The sequence below is a fragment of the Diabrotica undecimpunctata genome, chromosome 6 (genome assembly GCF_040954645.1).
Source record: "Diabrotica undecimpunctata isolate CICGRU chromosome 6, icDiaUnde3, whole genome shotgun sequence".
Classification (NCBI taxonomy): Eukaryota; Metazoa; Arthropoda; class Insecta; order Coleoptera; family Chrysomelidae; genus Diabrotica; species Diabrotica undecimpunctata.
In genome coordinates this window covers 144,960,007-144,984,650 of record NC_092808.1, presented here as the reverse complement: position 1 = coordinate 144,984,650, position 24,644 = coordinate 144,960,007, and the positions used below count along the sequence as shown (strand labels likewise).

Genomic DNA, 24,644 nt, shown 5'->3' with positions numbered 1-24,644 from the left:
ATGTCGGGATAGATTTATGAGGTTTTTTTCCTGGTTTTCCCTCATAATTTACTATGGAATCACTAACAGGAGATTTTTACTGTCATCATGGCATGTATTTGTCTTTTTAAAGACGAATTACATGTTATGATCTTTTCTGACGGATATTCTCAAGTTAAAGTTGATTTCATGTAATCGAATGAACTATCTTATAAGTAAAGTCGTCCCAGGAACGTAACTCGACAATATTGGCAATATCATTTTAAAGTCGTCTACTTTAAAATGTATAATGTATGTCCGAATTGTCAATATAGATGAGTCAGATAAAATTAAATTATTAGAAGAATTTTTCACTAAGTAACAAAATTTGTTTAATTTACTAATGTTTGTATTTTGAGAACGATTTCCGAAGTGGAAATTGAAACGTCAATAAACGTATTTTAACCTTTAATTGTGGCTTATTCCCATTTAAATAGCAATTATTTTTTTTTATAAAAGGGCAACTTTTAGGAATGCAATTATAAGAGATAAGAGTTTTAATAATTTTAAAAAATATATTTATAGTAAATAAATAAAAGATTCATGTTGGTTAAGATAAAAAAGTAATTTAAATACAGATGCAAAATGTACAAAATAGTATTGAGTTTGTATTTACTAATTGGTATAATTAGATACTGTTCTTATCTTATGCTTGTAAAAATAAATTCCTAATCATCTTAATGTTTAATAACCCTTTGTCCCACTTTAACAAACTTTCACCCATCCACAAAAAATATTCTTTTGATTTGGAATACTATACCATTTTGGTATTGTACCTTCTTCTCTTTTAACAATATTTAGTAGATATATAAAAATTGATGTATACTGTTTTCATCTCCTATTTCTAAAATTTGGGATACAATTTATAACGCCATTCGCAGAGGCTTGGATTACAATGTTGCCATGCTAGTTGCTAGTAACACATTTTTTGTGGATACTCAAAATTTAGAAATAAGTAATTGTAGATTTAAGTGGTGATATTAGTAGAATTTACTACAATCTTTGATTTTTGGAAAACGTTGTATAGTATAAACATTATTTGTGTAAATTCTGGTATATACTGTGAGGCTGTGAGGAAGACTTTTGACTTTAATGACCTAAAGTGACAACGAACAACGCGCACAAACGAGCCATGCCATGTATATATATAGTTACGCACCCTGACACTAGGCGATGCGCCAATCGTCGTTTTACTCATTAACACAGGACTGACACTGCTAGGGTGGGAGTATGCTGTGAACAGAAAGTGAATAAATAGTTACGCACCCTGGCACTAGGCGATGCGCCAATTGTGGTTTTACTCGTTAACACGGGACTGGCACTGCTCGGTGGGAGTGTGCTGTGGACATAGCGACAACGAACAACGCTAAGGAACGAGATTAGCAGTACCACCTAACGGAAGGGTGCCAATAAAAACGTGCGTTGACCTTGACTATCCTTATTAATTACCAATCTAAGTTTAATTTATCATTTATCTGTGACTACAATGCATCGAGTTAGAATCCTGCAATGACTTTTTTGACTGTAGGAGAATGGCGCAAATTTTAAATTCTGACAATTTTATCTTTGGCTATGAATCTGCAATCAATAATAATTAAAATTCAGTCGACTTTAAATACAAATACAAACAAAAACAAGTCTAGCTAATTGGCTCTGCCAAAGACATTTTTCAGAAAAAAATCTTAATTCTAATTCTAAAAGGAAAACGTTTTTTTCTAAAAGATCATGAAGTCTCACTATTTATATTTTCTTATAAATGAGCATAAATAATGTTTATTTTCCCATCGCATTGGTCCTATAAATGTATACAATTTAGGGACAATGTCATTAAACTTTATTATGTAAATTTCCGGACTATAAAAACACAATCAAGAAATTACAACACGTGATATGACTGAGAGTTGATATATAAAAATGTAAATATAGCAAATAAATATGTAAATCGCAATTTAAAATTTAAACCTGAAGGTTATCTACAACATCAGCTAAAAATTGATGATTAAAAGATTAAAATATATAAATACACGCAACAACGATAACATTTTTGCGATTATAGGTTAAGGCCAGAGAGTACAAATAAATTTGGAATAAAAGAAATTCCGACGTTTAGCAAATTAACCATCTGTTTTTTAAAACCAATTAAATATAAATGTGCAAGTTCTGACATTTTTATTTAAAGCTCTGAAGGTATAGTATTTCGCATATTCATGGCAATGTGTTTTTAAATAGAACAAGTGATCGTCCATTTATCTTTAATTAATAATAACAAAGCCGACAGCAATTTAGGATGACATGGTATAACATTGAAGATAACATTGTGACCTCAGATATATAATTTAACATTTATCTTTTTAGAATTGATAGCTAAACACCTAGTGGAAGCAGCAGTGTTTTGATGTCCACCAGCTGTGTTGGTAGTTAGATCAAATAATGGAAAATTATACATCTGACAGTAGTGACAGCGAAAATAGTGTTAAAGTAATAGATTATGCATACCTACTGCTCAAGCCTGAAGAGACAGAAGATAAATTAGAGAAATATTTTGATGAAAAGAAATCATTTGCATTAGTTGAAAAGCTAATACTACATCACAATCAACTTATTACACTGCCTGACTCTGTATACAAGTTTTCTAATACAAGAGTATTGGATATAAGCAATAATGGTATTACTACCTTGCCAGATGTATTCAAATACCTTCCATTGACCAGTTTTACTGCCAAAAATAATTTACTAACCTGTAATTCTATACCAAAGAGTTTTGAAAAGTGCCTGTCTTTAATTGAGCTTAATCTGAGTGGAAACCATCTATGCCATTTTCCAGAACAAATCCTGGATTTCGTTGGATTAAAATTTTTATATCTTGGGGGAAATGGAATGGTCGAGATATCCAAAAACATTTGGAAGTTACAAAAGTAAGTGCATATAGTTTACTTTTATTTTTATATCGTATTGTGTTTAAACTGTTAGTTGTTGGTTTAACCTTAAAATCTTGCTGCTGTTGCCAGAACTCTAGATTGAGTTGTTTTGTGGCAGATATGTATTCCAGTTTTGCTACCACATGTTTGAGGACTTTTTTTTATGACATCTCGTTTATTTAATTCAGCTTAATTTGCAGCTATGCAATATATTTGATTTTAGCATATGACAGCTGTAGACTATTATTTTTCCTCTTACCTCAACTTTTCTGTAATAAATAACAGCAATAAATCTTACATGTTCTTTTTAATACTTCTAGATGTACCATATTTCTAACATATTTTTGGGGCACATAAAGTGATAACACTGCAATCCATGAGAATCCTAGAAAAGCCTTATAAGACTTGATAAACAAAGGAATAAAGATGTAAACAAAAACTAAATATCTACTACTCAATTACTAACTAATCAATAGAGTAACTAAATAAATGCTACAATAAATTACAAACCCAGAGGAGGAAGAGGTATAGGAGGCTCCACGAAAAAATATCTTTTGAAAGAACTTTGATGTCTGAATAAACAATAAATGTTTAAACCCTGTAGACTATGTTTGTGTAGCCTTAGCAAAACACTGTCTAGAAAATAGCCATTCATTTGATTTTGAAAATGTACCGATTTTGGAAATAAAACAGAATGCAACAAAAGATGTATTTTGGAAATGATTCACATAGAAAAAGCTCAAAATTGTATTAAGTAAACATCTCTTCAATGTATATCACAACTTAATAAATTGAATTGATCATAAATTCACCATTAGTACATTTTCATGCCGCCACAAATTGGATGATGTTAGGAACACATTTAGGTTGTCCGCAGCAGTAAATTGGGGGATAATTATTAAATAAGGAACAGTCTGAAAATATAATTCATGGCTCCACCAAAAACGTTTTTGATTGGCACAAATATCTTTCAAAGTTCTGTCCAGTCCCTGTAACGACCTCTTGAGGCGGGCCAATGTACATTCATGCCTAACAATGAATTTGCATACCTGTAAAGTTTTCGCCATTGCTCTATTTTTGGCAAGGTGGCCATCTGGGCTCATTAATTTGTATATTAATGGTAATTTCAAGGCAAAATTTGTAATTAGTCTGCCTTCCAATAAAGTTGCAGATATTTCACATGAAGTATACACCAGAGCTAATGCGATCTGATCCTTGCTAATAACAATCAAATCAGTAATGTTTTTTCTGTCCATTACCATAATCAAGGAAATAAATTTCACCAAATCAAATGTTCTCTGCTTCGATCAACGAAACTTATGCAATCCTTTGTGGTTGATTCAATTGTAGAAAGTTTGTATGAACTACTTCGGCAAATGCTTAACTTAAACTATTTTTCTCTTTGTAACTGTTGTTCTCGTTCATAATGTAGCAAAGGCAATGAATATCATTGATTTACTGTCAAATATTAAAGGTGTGTCTTAAATTTATTCTACTTTATTCCATTTTATTCTAATTTATTTAATTTTATTTTATTTTAGTTTTATTTTATTTCATATTATTTCAATTTATTTTTAAATTTTATTCTATTTTACTCTACTATATTCATTTTATTCGATTTTACTCTATTTTATTTTAATAAACAGGTTCTGCCTTATCGCAGAACTTAAAATGTACCTAACAATATATTATGTTGTCCCCCATTAAGAAAAGGTAACATTTTAACGTCCTCGTTGATAATCGTTCAGCTCTTTGCGTTGCGTGTTTTCTTTCATGAAATAAAACTGTCCATTCACTAGGTGAACAGCTAAATTAACTACAGTGGGATGCCGCTTGTGTATGGAAGATGAAGAAATTTTCCAAACTTCCTTATTGACATCTTTCCATCTGATATGTTGAAACTTCATCGTTATTATTTGGAGCCGCAATACCAAATACTTACAGCTATGTCATTATATCAATTTATCAATACTGACATTAATTGTGTTAATCATAGCTTCCTTTGTTAGTTAAAGTATGACGCCATCTATTAGTTATATTGTGATTTAAAATGACAAAAACACTGTTTTTTAAGGTCTCTCTGTATAATTTTTTGAAAATTATCTTTTTACATAAAGATATATAAGCAATTATACATAATTACTCTTAGAATTTTATTAGTTTTGGCCATAATTAAAGGCAAAAATGGTAAGATATTCCCATGTGAGTGAAAACCACCCCCTTTTTGTAATTAGCTTTGGCGAGGTTATAAACTACTGATGTCAGCTTTTTCGCTACATCATTATGTGATATCCGCCCGTGAGTGTCTGTTTTAAAGTCAACGGCAGAAATCATTCCACAGTAGCCTTGATTCAGTAATGAAATCCACACCCAGTTCGTCTCCCGCGGAGTTTTAAAAAGCTCGTACTCAATTCAGAATTCTTCCTTCACGAAAGTTGAGACCGGCCACGAGAAATTGCACTATATAATATTTAAATAAACAAAACTAAACTATATCCAAAACTGGCAAAGGCATCTTTAGATGATTGTATTTATGATATGAAAAAGATTTATCAGTACCGAATTTCTTTCTCAAAAACAAAAAAATCAACAATTATACTTATCTATTTGAATTTTTATTTACGATCTGTGATTATGGCGTGTTTGCCTCGTCATTATTTTCAAATATAACGAACTTTATATGTATTTTATGAACTAATAAAGTAAATACAATAATTGTCAAGAAGACAAAGCATGGGAAAACCTAAACAAATAAATAAAAACTGGAATCGATGACAGTTGTGATTAATCTGTTATCAATTTTTTAACCCAGAAACATTCGATAATAAAGTTCACTAGGCTCTCATATTATGGCGACTTCGGAATTTATTAGGGTTCTTTGATTGTAATGAGTGTAATATATTTACATCTAGTCAATGTGAGTTTGGAGTAAATGTTGTTTTAAGATAAAGTTATTGTCATTCGAATTTTATAGACAATAAGATATGTGTACTTGAATTATGATATGCCCTATTTAAACTTAAAAGGCAAAACAGTTACACTAATATTTACAATTTTAAAAATAAAAATATTCCTTTTTCTTTATTTGTCTATCATTATTCTTTGTATCTTGTTTCTTTAATCAACGTCTCATTTAATTTGCAATCTGTAAATTTTACAATAGCCAAATGTTAATGACAGTAACAAACCATTTAATAAAACTGTCCAATGACAGAAAAAAAGAAATTACTATTTTCATAGGTTTATTGACATTTCAATTTCCACTTCGGAACTCGTTTTCAAAATACAAAATATTAATAAATTAAACAAATTTTGTTTTTTGTTACTTGGTGAAAAATTCTTCTGATATTTTAATTTTATCTGACTCATTTATATTGACAATTCAGACTTATATTATACATTTTAAAGTAGACGACTGGGCCGGCTATGTACTGCCCTTTGGTTTTCGCCATAGTCTGTCAATTCTCTTAATATTCTACTAGAATGGTTCCTGAGATCGTTGAAAATCACCTGTGCTTTTTCGCCCATCATGGTTCTGGACTATTTGTATTTTGTTTCTTGTGTTTCTGTGCGATTTGCAAGTATGTCCCCATGCAGCCGAGGCGTATGTTAGTGTTGGTAAATGTATACAGTTTGCCATCCTAATCTTTGTTTTAAATTTGAGTTTATTCTTCCGTACTATTAATGATGAGAGTTGACTTCTAATTATATTAGCTTTCTGGACCGTTTGTTTCACCTATTCTGTGAAGGTCAGCTTTTTGTCCAACGTTACGATTAGATATTTGGCTTGATTTGACCATTCAATTTGCGTATCGAATAGGGATAAAATCCCATTTGGTCTGCCTCTTCTTTTTTAGTACATGATGGTCTGTGTTTTGTCAGGATTGACAGCTATCTTTCACTCTATACACCAATCCTGTAGTTCGTTAATTGCCCTTTGTAGGTGTCTTGTTACTAGATCTGGGTTAGTATTGCTAACAACTATCGCTGTATCATCTGCGTATAAACTTCGATCTGGGTTCGGTCGGAGTGTCTGCTGTGTATATGGTGTATAGATACGGCGACAACACTGCCCCCTGTGGCACACCAGCCTCCATGGCTCCAGCTTCGGCCAGGATTGGCCTTATTCGAACTCTGAACCTTCTGTCAGAGAAGACATGTCATCGCCTCACTATAACCATATTGGTTCATTTTATACAGCAGGCCTTCGTGCCAGACTCTGTCGAAAGCTTTATTGACATCTAAAAAGGCAGCTGCTGTATATTTCTTTTCATTCAACCCTTTTGTGATATATTCTGCTAGACGCAGTACCTGAAGTGTTCGGATCTGGATCCGAACTGTGCTTCAGGTATTGTTCCAATTCTCGTTTTAGCAGCCAGTATGACCCGCTCTGCAATTTTGCTTATTGCTGGTAATAAGATTTTCTTCTTCTTCATGTGCCTTGTCCGTTCCGAACGTTGGCAATCAACATGGCTATTCTGACTTTGTTTGCGGCAGATCTGAATAGTTCAGCAGATGACAATCCGAACCATTGCCGCAAGTTTTGGAGCCACGAGTGTCTTCTCCTCCCTGGACCCCTTCTGCTGTCTATTTTTCCTTGGTAATAAGCTTATCGTCCGATAATTCTGTGGAAATGTGACATTTTTCTCTGGTTTTTCGATCATTATTACGTGAGCTTCCTTCCATCTACCAGGAAAATGTCTTAATCTTAGGATGTGGTTGATTAAATTTGTTTTGTACACTATTGCTTTTGCTGGCAGATTCTTCCAGCTTTCTTTTTGGGTACCTTTAAACAACCCCTGTAATTTAATTGATATATTGATTATATTGATATATCACATGTACTATTTCTGCGACTTAATTTGGCACTTCCGGATACAACTTACGCGTTGTATGAACTTATGGCTAATCAATGGTGATTGACCATATTCCTGATTTTATCATTTAATATTAAAGTACATAAAAAAATCGGTTGCCTGTAAAGTCGGTTTTACGGGCGAAGATTTTACGTGACAACGTCTTTTTCTCGGTAGAATATTTATTGATATGAATATTATTAAATTGCACAATAGGAACAAGGAATTTAATGAAAATATGTTTGAAAATTAAAACATTTACTAAAATTGGAATTTGAAATTCTTGCTAAACACAGTTAAATTCTAACTCCGCGCGTGGTGATTGGTCGGTTTAGTTCGTTTGTTTAGTCGCCCTGTTTTGACAGGTTAGAAGTTATAATTTGTTATTTTAAATGTTTGACTAGCAATACGCGCTGTTTCTTCTCAATCGACTGAATTACGATTGATTGCAGAGTGATTTAAACTAATAATTTACTTAACACTATCAACATTTGTCAATAGTATGACATAACCTATAAACTCAGTTTCTCAACTTTTGTGTCAATCTAACAATTAATCAATCAATCATAGTTTACGATAATGAAATATTAGTGTACAATTATTTACCTTTATTGTTGTAGTTGTTGTAAATGACGAATCTAAGCACTCAGTGATGCCACTCCTCACGATTTATCGTGAGATCTCACGAATTGAAGACAAATCTCACGATCTCACGATTAAGGTCTTACATCTTACGTTTTTTAAATTTTTTTTAAATTTCAAGTGTTTCTAATAAAATGCATGGGAGGAAATCAGCTTTTTTTTGATTGTCACCTTGAAATATCCATAAATTGACTGTATTTTTGTATCAAAGTGGGCTACTCCAATTAACTCAATTAATATACACAAAATAATATAAACAAAGCTTAAAAGGTTCTTTATGCTTTGAAAGTGGTTTATAAACAACTGAATTGTAATGTATATTTTACCGCCTTTAATAAATATGAAGTATAGACTAAATTTTGTGAAAAGAACAAACATTCAACAGACCTAATAGTAAAAACATATTGATTTAAGTGTGAATTTGAGATAATGTGCTGACAAAATGTTAAATCCTAAGAAAACAAAATTATGTTTTTATGTATATTCATTATACTTAATACTCTTGGGTAAAATACCTCATATCATATATGTCCTTAGACACAGTTAATAATTTTCATTGAAGTTTAAACTATAAAGAAGGTTTACAATCCAACTTTAGCGATTCAACGCGCCTAATTCTCTAGTGCCGCGCGCAGCGGACCGATCATGTTTGAGTGGGAGAGAGACGCAAGGCATTCGCCGGTCCGGCGGGCCTCTCTCTCGTTCGGTGACTCACTGTAACAGACGTGAGCGGGCGTTACACTTTTTCTTAAATGACTCCGAGCCACAACCTAATTTAAGACGTTGTCACGTCAAAACTTCAATTAAATAAGGAGACTTGTTTACCATTTTATTGCTGCATGACAAAAGAGCATCGAGTTAGAATCTATGGAGAAGCTATGAGCATATTAACGTGTGTATTAAAAACGGCGTAGGTAGGCGTGGCTAACGGTGATACCAATATGGCGGTGGGATCATGGCCGGACTCAATAATATTAAAACTACTATAAAAATATGAATAGTTATTCAGAAGATTTAATCATAATCTACAAAGTGCAATACATTTTTAATAAACTATGATTTATTTATCCCGCGGTAAACACTAAAAACACGATATATTATACATAAAGATAAATTAATACAGTCAAATACTATTAATTTATTCTCTGAAGTACGGGCCATTACTTTGTTTACATATTTGTATACTAACCTGTAGAACGTTATTCCTGAAGATTTTTTATTAACATTACTTCTGCCACTGCAACTACGTTGAGAACAAGAAACCATTATTATGCACTATCACAATATATTATTACAGTTTCTATAAAAGTATTATAAAACTAAAAATATTCGAAAAACAACAAACCTAAACAAACATATACGATCTGTCAAAAGTGTCAAAACAATATGGCCGAAGTGAGGTCGTTTTTAGTCACGTGATGCCTTCTCCATAGATTCTAACTCGATGCAAGAGAGAGATATTAGGGAGTTAAAATGCAGGGCAAAACGTTAACGTATAATTTGACAGCTACTCGTGCGCAGTAGAGGAATACACACGTTTGCGTTAACGGGTCTCCGTAACCTTGCGTGCGTATACGAATTCCCTTAAAGTTATCCAAATTGTCCCGAGTATTACCGAATGTCTGTCAAATCTCCGAAAATTAAAAACTTTTTGTTGTTTTGTGATTTTAACCAAAGATTTATCTTTTGTTTGTATTATTGTAACCTAAGAATAGTGAAAAAAATCGAAAAAAAAATGACTGAAACCAATTTCCCAATAAATTATTACCAAATACATGTAGAAGTACAGCATCGTCCATGTCATCATCCTCGTCATTCTGCTGGAAAGCAATCAAAATATTTCATAAAAAATCTACCAAAACCAGAAAAAAAATATAAAAGGACACTGTCTAATCATTCAAATTTGTAAACAATCCACAACAAATCTGAGTAAAGGTAAAAGTAAGGTTAGAAACACACGTTAGATGTTAACGTTTTACCGTTTTACACTTCACAGTTAAAACGTATAGTGGCCGTAAACGTAATTTATTTACGTTTACGTTAGTGTTAACGTTTACGTGTTACCTGCACTTTAACTCTCTATTACAATATGACAGCCGTTACATCAATTATAACAGGCTTGCCAACTCTATCACTACACAAGTACCTAAATTTAACAAAATAAAATTTATTTCTAAAAACGCGTCTATTGATATATCACATGTACTATTTCTGCGACTATAATGTGTCACTTCCGGATAAAACTTTTTAACCGGAAGTGATATAAAACCAGAAGTATATATTTGTTCTCGTCTGTCTAAGGCGCGTCGAATAAAACATCGTTTGTACTATTTCGGCGACTTTAAAACAGTACTTCCAGTTGCAACTCTGGAATCTGCAGTCCGAGGTCAAATTCTTCTTCTTCAGTGCCTTATCCGGTCCGGATGTTGGCGATCATCAAGGCTATCATGGTTTTGTTGACTGCTCTGCGAAACAGCTCCGCTGAGGTCATCCCAAACCATTGTCGGAGATTTTTCAACCACGAGATACGACAGCGTCCCGGTACTCTTCTGCCAAATACTTTACCCTTCATAACGAGTTAAAGAATTCGATATTTTTCTTCGTTCCGCATCACGTGGCCGAGGTACTCAAGCTTACGTTGTTTAATTAAATTAAGCACTTCTTTTTCTTTTGTCATGCGCTGTAGGACCTCAACGTTGGTGACATGGTCCACATAAGATATTTTTAGTATCCTTCTGTATATCCACATCTCGAAGGCTTCGATTCGTTTTTCAGTGGCTTGCGTCAGTGTCCAGGCTTCAACTCCATATAGTAACACTGGAAGAACGTAGCACCTCACTATCCGCATCTTGGTTCCCAAACTGAGATCACTGCAGCACAGCAAGGATCTCAACTTAATAAATGTAGACCGTGCCATTTCAATTCTGGATCTAATCTCTTGAGCGTAGTCCCATTCTACGTTGAGGGTAGTTCCGAGGTAAGTGAAACTGTCGACTCTCTGGATCTCTTCGCTACCTGCCATTAGTGTCCTGGGATCTAAATTTGTACGGCTGACAACCATGAATTTAGTTTTCTTAATATTGAGGTTCAGTCCGTATGTTACGCTCACAGTTCGCACTCGGTCTAGTAAGGCCTGCAGATCGTTTAGGCTGGTTACTAGTAACACAGTGTCATCGGTGTAGCGGATATTATTGATGTATTCACCGTTCACTCGGATTCCCATGTCTAGGTTTGTGAGGGCTTCATTAAAAATCTCCTCAGAGTATATATTGAAAAGAGTCGGCGAGAGCACACATCCTTGCCTTACTCCTCGCATGATCTTTACTTGGTTTTCGACCTCCTTTAGAGCACGCTGGTTCCAGTATAAATTCATGATGATCCGAATGTCCTTCTCATCCAATCCTACTCTTTGTAGTGCGGTAACCATCTTCTGGTGCTGACAACGGTCACATGCCTTGGCGTAGTCAATAAAACAAATATAGACATCACAACTGACATCGCGGCATCTCTGAAGTAGGACTTGTAAGGTGAAAAGTGCTTCACGTGTACCCATGGAATTGCGGAATCCGAATTGCATTTCACCGACATTTTCTTCGCATTTCTTGTAAATTCTGGCATGTATGATTTTAAGAAAAATTTTAAGTGCATGACTCATAAGACTGATAGTTCGGAAATCTTCGCACGTTTTCGCAGATCGTTTTTTTGGTAGCGTTACAAATGTTGACAATAGCCATTCCTCTGGGATATTACCTGATTCGTATATGGCGTTGAACAGTTCAGTTAACTCCTTCGTGCTCACTTCACTCATCACCTTAATAAGTTCAACGGGTATTTCGTCCGGACCTGTAGCCTTACCATTCTTAGAATGTTTTAAAGCAGCCTTTACCTCGCTTTCTAGAATTGACGGCCCTGTCATGCAATTTATTTCCGGAAGGTTGCCTCGGTCGTCAGATCGAGGTCAAATTGCTCACATTTATTACCATCTTTGGGTTATAAACTCTCATTCCACATCTCATTTGTCATTCTATCTATTCTAATAACAGAGGAGTTGTGTTCACGGACAGACATACAAGGATTTTCGCATTTTAAAGTTGTAAAATGGGTGAAAATAATAGCTTAATGACAGTGGTTGTGTGCACCACAAACGAATTGTTTAGAACATCTTTAAACCAAATTAGAATAAACTTAAGACTATCTAATCTTCAATAGGAGAGGAACGAAGAGGAAGAAAAAAATCTTACTTTACTATTTCTCTTGTTAATGATATATCTGATTGCCTGCTTCTTCTTTTCTTACTTTTTATTGCGCAATGTTCCGTCCAACGTTTTGTTATAAAATTTTTCCCATGCGTCTAAAATATATAGTTTTTCATTTTTAACTATAAAAATAAATAAATAAAAATCATAAATATTTTGGTTAACGATTATATATTATTGATAAGGAGATTGCGCGAATTAAAGGCAAAGACTTTTGTACTTGCTAGCATAAATATTTTAAATTTTTAACAACGAAAAGAGCGAGTGATTATGAGAAATCTGTGGTCGATTTTTAGATAACCTCGCAACCTCTTTTTAAAAGAATTCATAAACCGTATTATAAGATGATAAATTGTCAGTTTTAAAAATTATTAGCGTCATTTGGGGTTAAGTAATCACGTAACTTCATTTTTGCAACAAACTACTATTTTTGCTAGATTTGCCAAATATAATATTGCTACATTAAGTAAATATATATTATCTTTTTTCTCTCTGTTGTTTGAACATTATGAAATGCATCTTATCAAATATTCTATAGATATTTCTAATTTGTCTAGTTTTGTCAACTATCTGGTTGTTTTTATTCCCATATTTTTTAATAAAGTATTTAACGCTGTTTTTAAACTGTAAAAACACTTACTTGGCTCCTGCATATCCATGATTCGCTCTTTACCTCTTCTACCCTAGGGAAATGCACAGGTTTGTCTATATTCTGTCAAAAAATGATCATATTTATTACCCCTAGATGATTATACTTAAACTAGGCACTTAATTCAAGAAGTGTCACCAGAAAAAGTTGAGGAAAGAGAATACCGGGATACACAAATCTGTGCAACAATCAACTCTAATAACGAAAGCTAATGATGAACCCAGTTTTATTAAAAACATTTTATTTACTGATGAATCTTGTTTCGTTGGTAAGGAGACACAATCCTTCCACTACGAGGTATTGGGCACGGGAAAACCAGCACAGAAATGTTGTTTACTGAACTCAACGTCCTCAAAAAGTTAACGTCTGTACTGGCATTTTAGGAGACCACATAATAGGTCCATTTTTTATTTAGGGCAACTTGAATAGTAGAGTATACCTCGATTTGTTACAAAATCATGTTCTTCCCGCTATTCTCAATCTTCCTGATGTAAATCTGGAGAATGTTTGGTTCCATCAACACGGCTGTTCAGTTCACAACGCTCGAATAATTAGGGAATACTTAAACAATACTTTCTCGAATCGAGTTATCAGTGGAACAGGCGATATTGAGTGGCTTGCGCGATTTCCAGATCTTACACCCATGGACTTCTTTTTTTTTTTTTGACATTTAAAAAGCATTATCTACGATCATCCTGAGGCTAGAGCCCAAAATTTGGATGAATTAAGAAACCGTCTCCAATTCTATTACAGCAAAAACTTTTACATCTGCATCTGCAGAAGTTTTTATGACAGATTGGGATACTGTTTAGCCGTAGAATGTCAAATATTTGAATCATTTCTGTAGGGCATAAAGAATTATTTCTTATTTTATTAGTTGCGTTGTTATGTGTTACTAATGGTTTTTTCGTTATCTCGTTTTTTGTCTAGGAGTCTACTTATCGGAGTGGAGAGGATCGGAGAATTACATTTACCTCGTACGAGGCAATGTTGCCGATTTTAGCGCTTTATGTATTTGCAATATCTAATCCAAAACTTAACGCACTATATGACTAAAAAAGATTAGACTTTTTAGAATTATTGTTTTTTTTTTAATGAAAAAGACAGAAAAGATTTGATTTCACGTACAAAGCGTCTATGTATCTGTTGATACGTATTTCGACTTAATAATTCTCATCAGAACAGTTATTCATAGCCGTTCTTAACGTGAAAAATAATCTTCTCTGTCTTATTAGGAAGCAACAATAAAATGGCTTCGTTATGGACGCAATAGCGACATCTGATAGAAAAATCGGTAAGATATTTTCGAAACAAATTCAGATTTCTGCTTTAATCTGGAGCCTTCTAAAAATTGCAAGGCATAGCCAGACGTTGATAAAGATGTTAATAGAGACATGGGGAATCTAAAATTTGCATTCCACGACATATCTCCTCAACTAAGCAGAAATCTTTAACGAATTTGTTTCTTGTACTCATACAGAGTAGATCCGAATAAAATGAAAAAGACAGAAAAGATTTGATTTCACGTACAAAGCGTCTATGTATCTGTTGATACGTATTTCGACTTAATAAGTCTCATCAGAACAGTTATTCATAGCCGTTTTTTTTTAGTTTGCAGATGGTATCCTTTGGAGGAAATAAGCTCACAGAAGTTCCTGCGGCCATTGGCCTTTTGCAACATTTGCAAGCCTTAGTATTATGTGATAACAATATCGAAAGTCTGCCAGCAAATATAGCCAATTTACACAAACTAAAGACATTACTTCTGCACAAAAACAAATTAAGGACCCTGCCACCGGAAATCGTGGCATTAAAAAATCTCTCTGAGGTAAATATAAATACACTAAAGTACATTCATTTAGCAAATTTCCATCTGTAAATACGAGCACTTGTTGATATTCGCCGTCTCATTCGTCAAGATGCTATTAAATATAATTTATTACCTTAAGCCAGACAGATTCTCATGTTACAGATCCAAACTTGCCAGCATGTTTAAATTCAAATTGTATCGTGTTGATTTTTAAGTTAATATATTGTGTTATATTTATGTTATAGTTATTGTTAAGTTATTTACTGGTCGTGTTATTTTTAGAGTTTAGTTTAATTGTGATATAATGATTAAATTTCAAGAAATTCTTACACTAACAGTTTCAAAAGTAAATATTTTTAAAAATCATATGATACACATCAGTACGACCCTGTTTGGCTTTCACGTGCTTCTATTGACAATTGGGAATTTGTAAAATGAATACGGTTTAATAATATTATTTTCCTTTAATTTATATTTTTTATAACGTGAATCATTGATAGAGGTTATTTAGCGAAAGCAAGTAAGTGATTAAACTTAAAAAACAAAACTTAACTTGCCACGTATATTCTTTCATTTAACAAGCGGATTTATGTTGATATCTGACCTCTACACTTTTTTAGTGAAAACTTGCCACCTGTCTATTGAATAACCGGGTTCCTATCTGAGCTCTACCATTTTTTATAGTGATATTTCCAGGTTACTATTCAAGATAAGTTGGAAAATATAGCTCACAGGGTATTTGACTATCACGTAATGTCTGGCGCTGAACTGATTTTATTTCTGTTGGTTTGTTAATTATCTCTCCTTCTTCTTTTTATGTAGACATGGCTCTGTCTGTTTTTCAATGTGTCTCCAGTAAGTTGTTGTTCCATCGTTTTTGTGATCTTCCTACTGATCGTCTTCCTATTAGGGAACCGTCTCTTGCCGTCTTTACTACTCTATTTGTTGTCATTCGGCTTATATGGTCGTTCCATTATATTCTTCTATTTCTTACCCAGTCCTTAGTGTTCTCCGCCTTGCATCTACGTCGTATACCTGTACTTCTAGCTCATAGTGTTTTACCGTCAATTTTTCTAATCATCCTTTTTGTCCTCTCTGTGTCAGGTCGTGTTTCTGCAGCGTATGTCATTATTGGTCTGATGACTGTTTTGTAAATTCTGCCTTTTTTCCTTCCCGATATTTTTATTTCTCGATATTGTTTCATTCGGGCAACCTGCGGCTCTGTTTGCTCTATTCCCTAGATCTTCCACTTCTGTTTCGAGCTTTCCATAGCTATATAATGTGATGCATAGAATATTTAAAACTCCATCACTTGTTCTACTATCTGACCTTCCAGCTCACATTTACATCTTAGTAAATTAACTGTTATAACCATGCATTTTGTCTTTTTTTATCATTTTAAATTTTCTGGCGGTTATATTGAATTGGTGCAGCATACGTTGTAAATCATCTTTACTTTAAGAGAGTAGTAATACGTCGTCTGCATATAAGAGTATTTTAAGTTATTTTTCTCCTTTCTCCATTTCTCCCATTTTCTCCATTTCTCCCATTTCATCTATAATCAGGTTGAACAATAGAGCACTTAAAGATCTCCCTGTCTTATCCTATTGCCAGTTTTAATAGGGTGAGTTAGTTATTCTTCTACTTCTATTACTTCTTGGTCCCCGTATAAACTTATTTGGAGTTTTTATCTTCTTAATTTTGGAGATATTTTACGATTCTCTTAGATCGTAACTTTAAAGATTCTGTTCCATTTTCTATATTTTATCTTTGTTTAATTTTCTTTTTTTATTCTGTATATTTTATCCGTCCTCCATCGTCCTTCTTTAAAAGTTGTTCTTTCTCTAGTAGTGTAGTTTATTTCTTCCTTTTATATTCTTCATTTGTATATTTATATTTCTCATTGTACTATTCTACTCTTTTATTATTTTTTATTTTTGCTTACCTATGGTCTTTGTTGCTGTATTTAATACTTTTGTTTTAAATTCTTTCCAATTTCAATTGTCTGTTTATCAGTGTTTGAGTTTCTGTTCCATGAACTGCTTTTCTGCGACAGTAGGGGCTAGCAAAATCCATCGCCTGGTAGAATTTTTCTATTGGAGTTGACTTCTTACAGCCTGACGTTAGTTTGAATGTTTCGTTCAGGATGACCTGTTTTGACATGGGTTGATCTGGAGCAGACCGGGCAGGCGTAGAATAATATAGCGCATGAGCAGTGGTTCTCAAGACGGTCTGTTTGACGGTCTTACTTGCTACTGGTGAGTTTTCTGATTATATTGTTTCTAGCTGCCACTTTCTGACGTTTCTCCGTGTGTTCGAGAGGGACACCATCCTATCGGGCTTGCGAGTCTCCTGTTTTCTTGACGAGTACGTAAATGGAAAGAGATTTAAGTGAATTGTTGCAGTGTTAGTTCAGCAAGGTATCAAGTACCTATTCCAGTTTCTCTTCCACGTACTTAAAGATTCCATCTTTTAAACGGTGATGACCATATCGTCGGCATATGGTAGGTTCTGTAAACTCGGTGTTGGATAGTCATTTGTGTATATATTATTGAGGATGTGGGATCATGACGCTACCATGAGCAGAGCCATTATTTGTCTTCTCTTTCGGCTCATTTATCTCTCCAGCATGACATAGAATCGCCTATTTTTCTGCAAGAACTTGACAGTTTTTAATAGATGGTAATCTATTTATTTTTTATTTAATAGATGGTTTTTAATAGATGGTATCGCATACCTCAAACGAAGAAGTGCTAAATAGAATAGGCAAGGAAAGAGAACTTTTTAACACAGTAAAAGTTAGAAAAACATCATACCTAGGCCACATACTGAGAAATAATAAGTACCAATATGCCCAACTTATAGTGAAAGGAAAAATCGAGGGAGAGGCCTAGGAAGGAAAAGACTATCGTGGCTCAGAAACATCCGACAATGGACAGGGCTAAATTTTGAACAGCTAATAAGAACAGCTGAAGATAGAGAAGAGTTTAAAATTGTAGTAGCCAACCTCCATTGAGGAGAGGGCACTTTAAGAAAAAGAAGAATCTTCGGGGGTATCATACAGCTTTTTAACAGTCTTCTGTAAGGAGCATAATTCACCTCGTCTGAACCCAGCTTGTTCCTGTATGAGATTCTAGTCGGCTGTATTTTCTATTCCATTTTTGAATAACCTTTTGTATTTCTTAAAAATATGGCGTGTAAGGATTGCGAGAAGGGCTACATTTTCTTTGAATATGATATGTTAGAAAAAATAATCACTTTCTTGGTTTGTCAATACTTCCATGTCGTCCAACTTCACGACGACACTAACGGCAGTACTTTGTTTATTCAAGTGTGTTGTCTACCGTTGGGCGGCACATCAACTGACGTTCTGCTGGGCAGCAGTTGTAGTCAGATGTCCGAATCAGTCTCATACAAATTACTACTGCAAAATAATGATGCCTGTCTCGGCTGCAACTGCCCATTGTAGTTGCTGTCTGTCGTCTGCAGTCGTTGTCAGAATCGTACCTTTAAAGCCTAGTACAAGAAAGCATTAAACTAATTGTAGGATCAGCTGCCCATTGAAATCGATCTACTATTTTAAGCATATTTGAATTTTTCTTTCATTTAGTTATGTACTTATTAATATGTTTACTGCATTTGGTTTGATATCCAATTTGTTATCAAATACTTATTTTTTGTTTCTTTTCAGTTAAGTCTGCGTGATAACCCACTAATTATAAGATTCGTCAGTGAGATGAGTCACAGTCCTTCAAGTTTGTTAGAACTGTCGGCAAGAGCTATCAAATTGTATAATATTGCATATGAACCCGGAGATATACCTGCCACGCTGTTCAATTATATAAACTCTGGTCATCATTGTGTTAATCCACATTGCAAAGGTAAATAATGGCAAAACGTATTTTAACATTTTTAAAATTTGAAGTGTGTAGATAAGATTATAATACGTCTCATACACTTAAATACAATCTTATGGAACATGACACATCAAAATTTTATTATATAAGAACTTATTTGGGACAACAGATTACAAACTAATTATATTGAGTCGTTCACCTCGTCTAGACCTCTTCCCGTTTATGTCGTACGTCTATTGTTGTGTCACAATTTTAATGTTTGTATTTATTATCTGTAGAATCAGCTGCTACTTGATGCACAATAATGTTGTGCGGAGTATGTGACTATAAAGCAAGCGCTCTTTTTTAATTTACTCTATTTACGAGGCTAGTATGAAAAGTTATTGACTAAATAAAAACCACAATTTATGATTTCAAAGAGGTGTTACTTTTTGACATAATTTGTCATAATATCAATACATTTCATGCAACGGCGTTCAATGCCGTTACTCTCTGTATGAAAAAACTGCAAAGTACTCATTTACAGCCGAATTGGTTTACACAACGAAAGGCGCTACCGAGGAAAGTCTTCAATTTTCTGAGAATAAATATCCAAGGGTGTCAAATCGGGGGAATAGGATGGCTGTTTCCGTACCTTATAGTGCAGATCGCTCAATTTCCTCACTGCCAAATCGCCTTTGTATTGTCCTGGTGGAAAAGGATTTTTTTTCCTTGAATAGGGTCTGTTTTTACAAATACGTACGTCATTTTTGTATGTATTAAGCCATATGCAGTTATGAGTTTACCTATTTTAACATATAAACACTAACGAAAATTTTTTACACTTCAAAACATCGACTGCTATATTGCTTTGTGGTTTAGAGTGTACAGCGGTGAATATGTTTGATTCATTGTAACGTATCGAAGTAAAATATCATTTTAGTTTATATTAAATTGTGCGAGCTATAAAAACATCAAGTGAATTAATTTATTTATAATATACAATGAGCTTATGCGACATCCACCCTGTTCAAAGCTTTCCCATATTCAATTCCTGCTTCAAGATATGACCAATATATCCCTGTTATATTCTTTAATTCCTTTATACCATAGATACAAAACCTTATCACACATTTTATGAATTATTTCCTGTGGCATTGATGTTTTTCGGTCGGTGATAAACTTGTCGTCGTCGATTTCCATAAAGCATTCGATTCCACCGAATTATGGCAGTTCTTGAATCTCTAGAAAATGCACGTATAGATATAGTAATGCACTAACATAACATAATTAAAAACATATATGAAAATGCCACCATGCAGATAAAGCTGGACGAAAGCACAAAAACTAATCTCATAAGACTACAACGGCGAGTAAGACAAGGAGACACCATCTCTCCCAAACTATTTACCCTTGCTCTAGAAGACATTTTTAAGAAACTAGAATGGAACAAGGGTATCAACGTCGACGGATCATACTTAAACCACTTGAGATTCGCAGATTACATAGTTTTAATAGCCGATAATATCCAAGAACTAAATGATCTTCTTCTTCTTGTGGTGCCTATCCGTTACGGATGTTGGATACTAGCATGGCAATTCTAACTTTATTGATTGCAGCTCGAAATAGTCCTGAAGTGGTCAAGGAAAACCATTTTCGTAAGTTCTGGAGCCAAGATATTCTTCTTCCTGGTCCTCTCTTTCCGTAGACCTTTCACTGCAATATAAGTTGCAGCAGGTTATATCTATGATCATTTCGCATTATATGTCCAAGATATTCTAGCTTGCGCTGTTTTACTGTGGATATAATTTCACATGTTTTATCCATCCGACGTAGAACCTCAATGTTTGTTATTCGGTCCACCCAGGAGATCCGTCTATAACACCACATCTCAAACGCCTCGAGTTTTCCCATGGATGCCTCGGTTAGTGTCCATGATTCAACCCCATAGAGCAGCACTGTAAATACGTAGCATCTCAATAAACGGATTTTCGTTTTTAAGGGTAGGTCGTGGCTCTTAAATATCTTGCTCATTCTGACAAATGCTGACCTGGCTTTTTCAATTCTTCGTTTTATCTCAACTGAGTGGTTCCATTGGTCGTTTATGGTGGTTCCTAAATAGTAGGAACGGGGGTAGTATTTGTTGCTGATCTACCAGTAATTGACTAGGTGGAATATGCTTCTTACTGATAACCATGTACTTTGTTTTCTTGATGTTAAAATCAAACCCGTATTTTTGACTGATTCTCCACAATTGAGTTACTAGTGTCTGTAAACCTTCTAAACTGCCTGCAAAGAGGATGGTGTCGTCTGCATATCTGATGTTATTCAGGCTCTCACCAGTTATGAGAATACCCTCTTCGATATGCTCTAAGGCCTGGCTCATGACGTGTTCCGAATAGACGTTAAATAATAGGGGAGAGAGTATGCAGCCCTGTCGTACTCCTCTCTTTATTGCAACTTCTTCTGTTAGTTGGTCTTTCACCCGAATGGCTGCTGATTGGTTGTAGTATATGTTCTTGATTACTCGAAGGTCTTTGTTATCCATATCAGTTGCCTTTAGTATATCCATGAGCTTATCGTGCTTAATTCTGTCGAAAGCTTTCTGGTAGTCGATAAAGCATACATAAAATTTATGTATGCGATATTTAATATCGCAGTTGACGTCTCTGCACCTTTGAAATAATACCTGAACCGCGAACAAGGCTTCTCTTGTACCTAACGCATCCCTGAATTCAAACTACGTTCGTGAGATCTGTGACTCGCATTTCTGATAAATTCTTCTGTGTATTATCTTTAAGAAGGTCTTAAGAATGTGAAAAACCATGGTTTTTATTATTTCCGCTGGATTCCTGCACATTGCTTTTCTGATCTTCCCAAATGGATTGCAATGCAAGATTCATTATTTTCTGCCCCCGAGAAACCATTCTAAAAACCATTCCATTAAAAAAAAAAAAAAAAAGAAGTAAGCGCCATTCAAATGTTAGTTTTTTAAAATAATATTACTACCAAAATATAACTTTAAAATTAAAAAAAAAATAAACTATACAACAAAGTCAATATATATTTTATTTAGGTTCAAACCTTATTTAAGTCGGTTAAGTAGTAACTTTTCTATGGCAAATCTAAGTCATAGTGTATTTTAAATGGCCAAATGGCGGTTAGATAAACGAAAAAATTTTTTCTGAAAAGGCCTAACCGACAGTCGGTAAAATTGTACATTCTTATGGTATATTATGATTTCTCAAGATAAATAATCTAACTAAACGCTTAACAAAACATTAAATATTAATAATATTTCAAATTATTGTTTACCTTATTGATATAACCACGTTTTCAGACCCAAGACGTAAGCACCACCTTCCACTACGGATCTTGTCGCTTACAGATTTCGGTGTCACATCTTTTAAGAAACTCGTTTGGCGGTTAGAAAATTCAAAGCTTGTTTTAGTCGAGTTGGAATTTTTTACAGCTGCGTCATTTTAATAGTCGATAGGACGTAAAATGTATTTTATTTTGATACCAAAACATAAATTTATAAATTTTGGCGCTTATGCCTTTTTGTCGTGAAGCCATCGATATATATATATATATATATATATATATATATATATATATATATATATATATATATATATATATATATTATATATATATATATATATATATATATATATATATATATATATATATATATATATATCAACCAAGCTAATATAACTATTATCAGACAATGTTAGGAATATTTATTCCCATGTAAGTCACCAACATTTTTGTACTCTTTTCGTTGAGTAAGACTGATAAACAAAATAGAAATCACTAAATTGTTATATTAGCGAATAAATTTTGTTAAAAACTGTACTAAACTTCATTTTGTTGTAGGTGTATACTTCGATAACCGTGTGGAACATATCAAGTTCGTAGACTTTTGTGGAAAGTACAGAATTCCATTGCTCCAATATTTGTGTTCTTCCAAATGTGCCAATACTGCCTCCGTAAGAGAATGGAAAGACGAAAGTATCGATAGACCGTCGAGATCCTACATGATGAAGAAAGTCTTGTTGGGTTGACGAACCTTCACACAGATTCTATTGGGATGGACCAAACACATTTTGCATTTAGTTCAAATATACATGAACTCCGAAACACTTTATAAGTGAAAAGAAATATTTGTGATACAATGTTATTAAATTTTTTATCTTTTAGATGTGTTTTATTGACCTAAATTGTAACATTTTAAAAAGATAAAATACATAATTACGGAAAATTTTTATAATTCTTAAAAACCGTTACGGTACTCATTCACATTCTTATAAACCTATAACTATAAAAGAGAAACAAGATAAATTAAATTAACGGATTGTACGAAGAATAACATTTGATATAGCAAAGGGCTATTCGGTTTAGTTTACCAAAAGTACAAGCTGATTATAGCTGCAAATGTCAAACATGGAACAAAAAATTTCGGTTTAGCATGTTTTTATAATGTATATGCTGTATGCTTCAAATATAAAGAGATAAAGCTGTGGAAGAGTGCATTTTGATTATATTACGTTAAGAATTCTGCAATTTTTGATTTATATAAAACAAGAATGAGTAAATATTTGTTTCTTTGGAGATTAATTACAGTTAATTATTAGAAATTTTATTTGGCAATTTCCCTTTGATAGATTACGGGATAGATTTGGCAATGGTCAAATCAGCTGTTGCCAGATTGCAACAGATGTTTGCAATTATCTCGAAAGAGACGACTATTTACTCGTTATTGTTTCATATAAATTAAAAATTGCAGAATTCATAAAATAGTATAATCAAAATGTACTTTTTAAACGCTTTCTCTCTTTATATTTGAAGCATACAGCATATGCTTTATAAAAACATCCCAACTCTGCCAAACCGAAATATTTAATTTCATGGTTGACATTTGCGGTTATATTCAGCTTGTACTTTCGGTAAACTCAACCGGCTATTCTTCTAATACTTTATACTGACTCAATAAGAATTAGTAAGAAATTTAAAATTACTATCGACAAGTCAGAATAAAAAATATAGACAACAAATATTTAATTTGTGTTGAAGTCTCAATTTAATTGAGAAAGTCTCCTGACAAAATTATATATTGGTGGTAGAACATGGCTACGCTGGTTTCAGGCAAGGCACTGGTGGCTCACTTCACATCAGTTGGCATTACAGGAATCGTAAGAACTGCCCCAGATATTGAGCCTTCCGCCTCTACAACTCACTATACCTACATGCTAAGGGGGCGAACCATGCAGAATATTTTGAGTTCTCATCATACCTCTCAGTTCACTTTCTTGAAAGTGAGTCTATGAATATATTGACATTCAGTCAAGTCAGGCTCTTTGTTCCTATGAATCAGATTTGAAAGTAGACATCTTCGTGATATTAGTCTATGCTCAGAAGATCGTAGATACTACCTTCTTTGGCAAAACCATCCTTATCCCCTTAGATAATCATACAGCCGAGTATGGGCACTGGAAGTACCGAAAGTTGGCTACAAGCTAGTTCTGGCTTGCAAAATTTACTAATGAGGTCAATTTAATGTATATGCTAGGACACTAAAATGTGGAGAGGAATGAACGAGCCCATATCTTTGCTAGATAGACCATTATTGACCAGATTGTCCATTATAAAACCT

General features: G+C 33.7%; 1 protein-coding gene across 2 annotated transcripts; it reads left to right on the top strand.

The window, feature by feature from the left end:
* The first annotated feature begins 1,900 nt into the window (after window positions 1-1,900).
* LOC140444037 (leucine-rich repeat-containing protein 58) lies at window positions 1,901-23,188 on the top strand. Of its 2 annotated transcripts, none has more exons than XM_072535627.1 (5): window positions 1,901-2,205; window positions 2,374-2,933; window positions 14,951-15,167; window positions 18,841-19,030; window positions 22,868-23,188. In XM_072535627.1, exons 2-5 carry the CDS (start codon window positions 2,449-2,451, stop codon window positions 23,053-23,055), a joined length of 1,080 nt encoding a protein of 359 aa, XP_072391728.1. In that variant the 5' UTR covers window positions 1,901-2,205; window positions 2,374-2,448; the 3' UTR covers window positions 23,056-23,188. The 2 variants fall into 2 exon arrangements, with proteins under 2 accessions (XP_072391728.1, XP_072391727.1); XM_072535626.1 differs by having other exon boundaries at window positions 1,901-2,313.
* The last annotated feature ends 1,456 nt before the right edge of the window (window positions 23,189-24,644 follow it).

What these genes read in the sequence shown, in the direction of transcription:
- LOC140444037 (XM_072535627.1), top strand. Translation starts at nt 2,449, where the DNA reads ATGGAAAATTATACATCTGACAGTAGTGACAGCGAAAATAGTGTTAAA. An exon ending in AACATTTGGAAGTTACAAAA is followed by an intron (nt 2,934 to 14,950) that starts GTAAGTGCATAT and finishes GTTTTTTTTTAG; the next exon opens with TTTGCAGATGGTATCCTTTG. An exon ending in CATTAAAAAATCTCTCTGAG is followed by an intron (nt 15,168 to 18,840) that starts GTAAATATAAAT and finishes GTTTCTTTTCAG; the next exon opens with TTAAGTCTGCGTGATAACCC.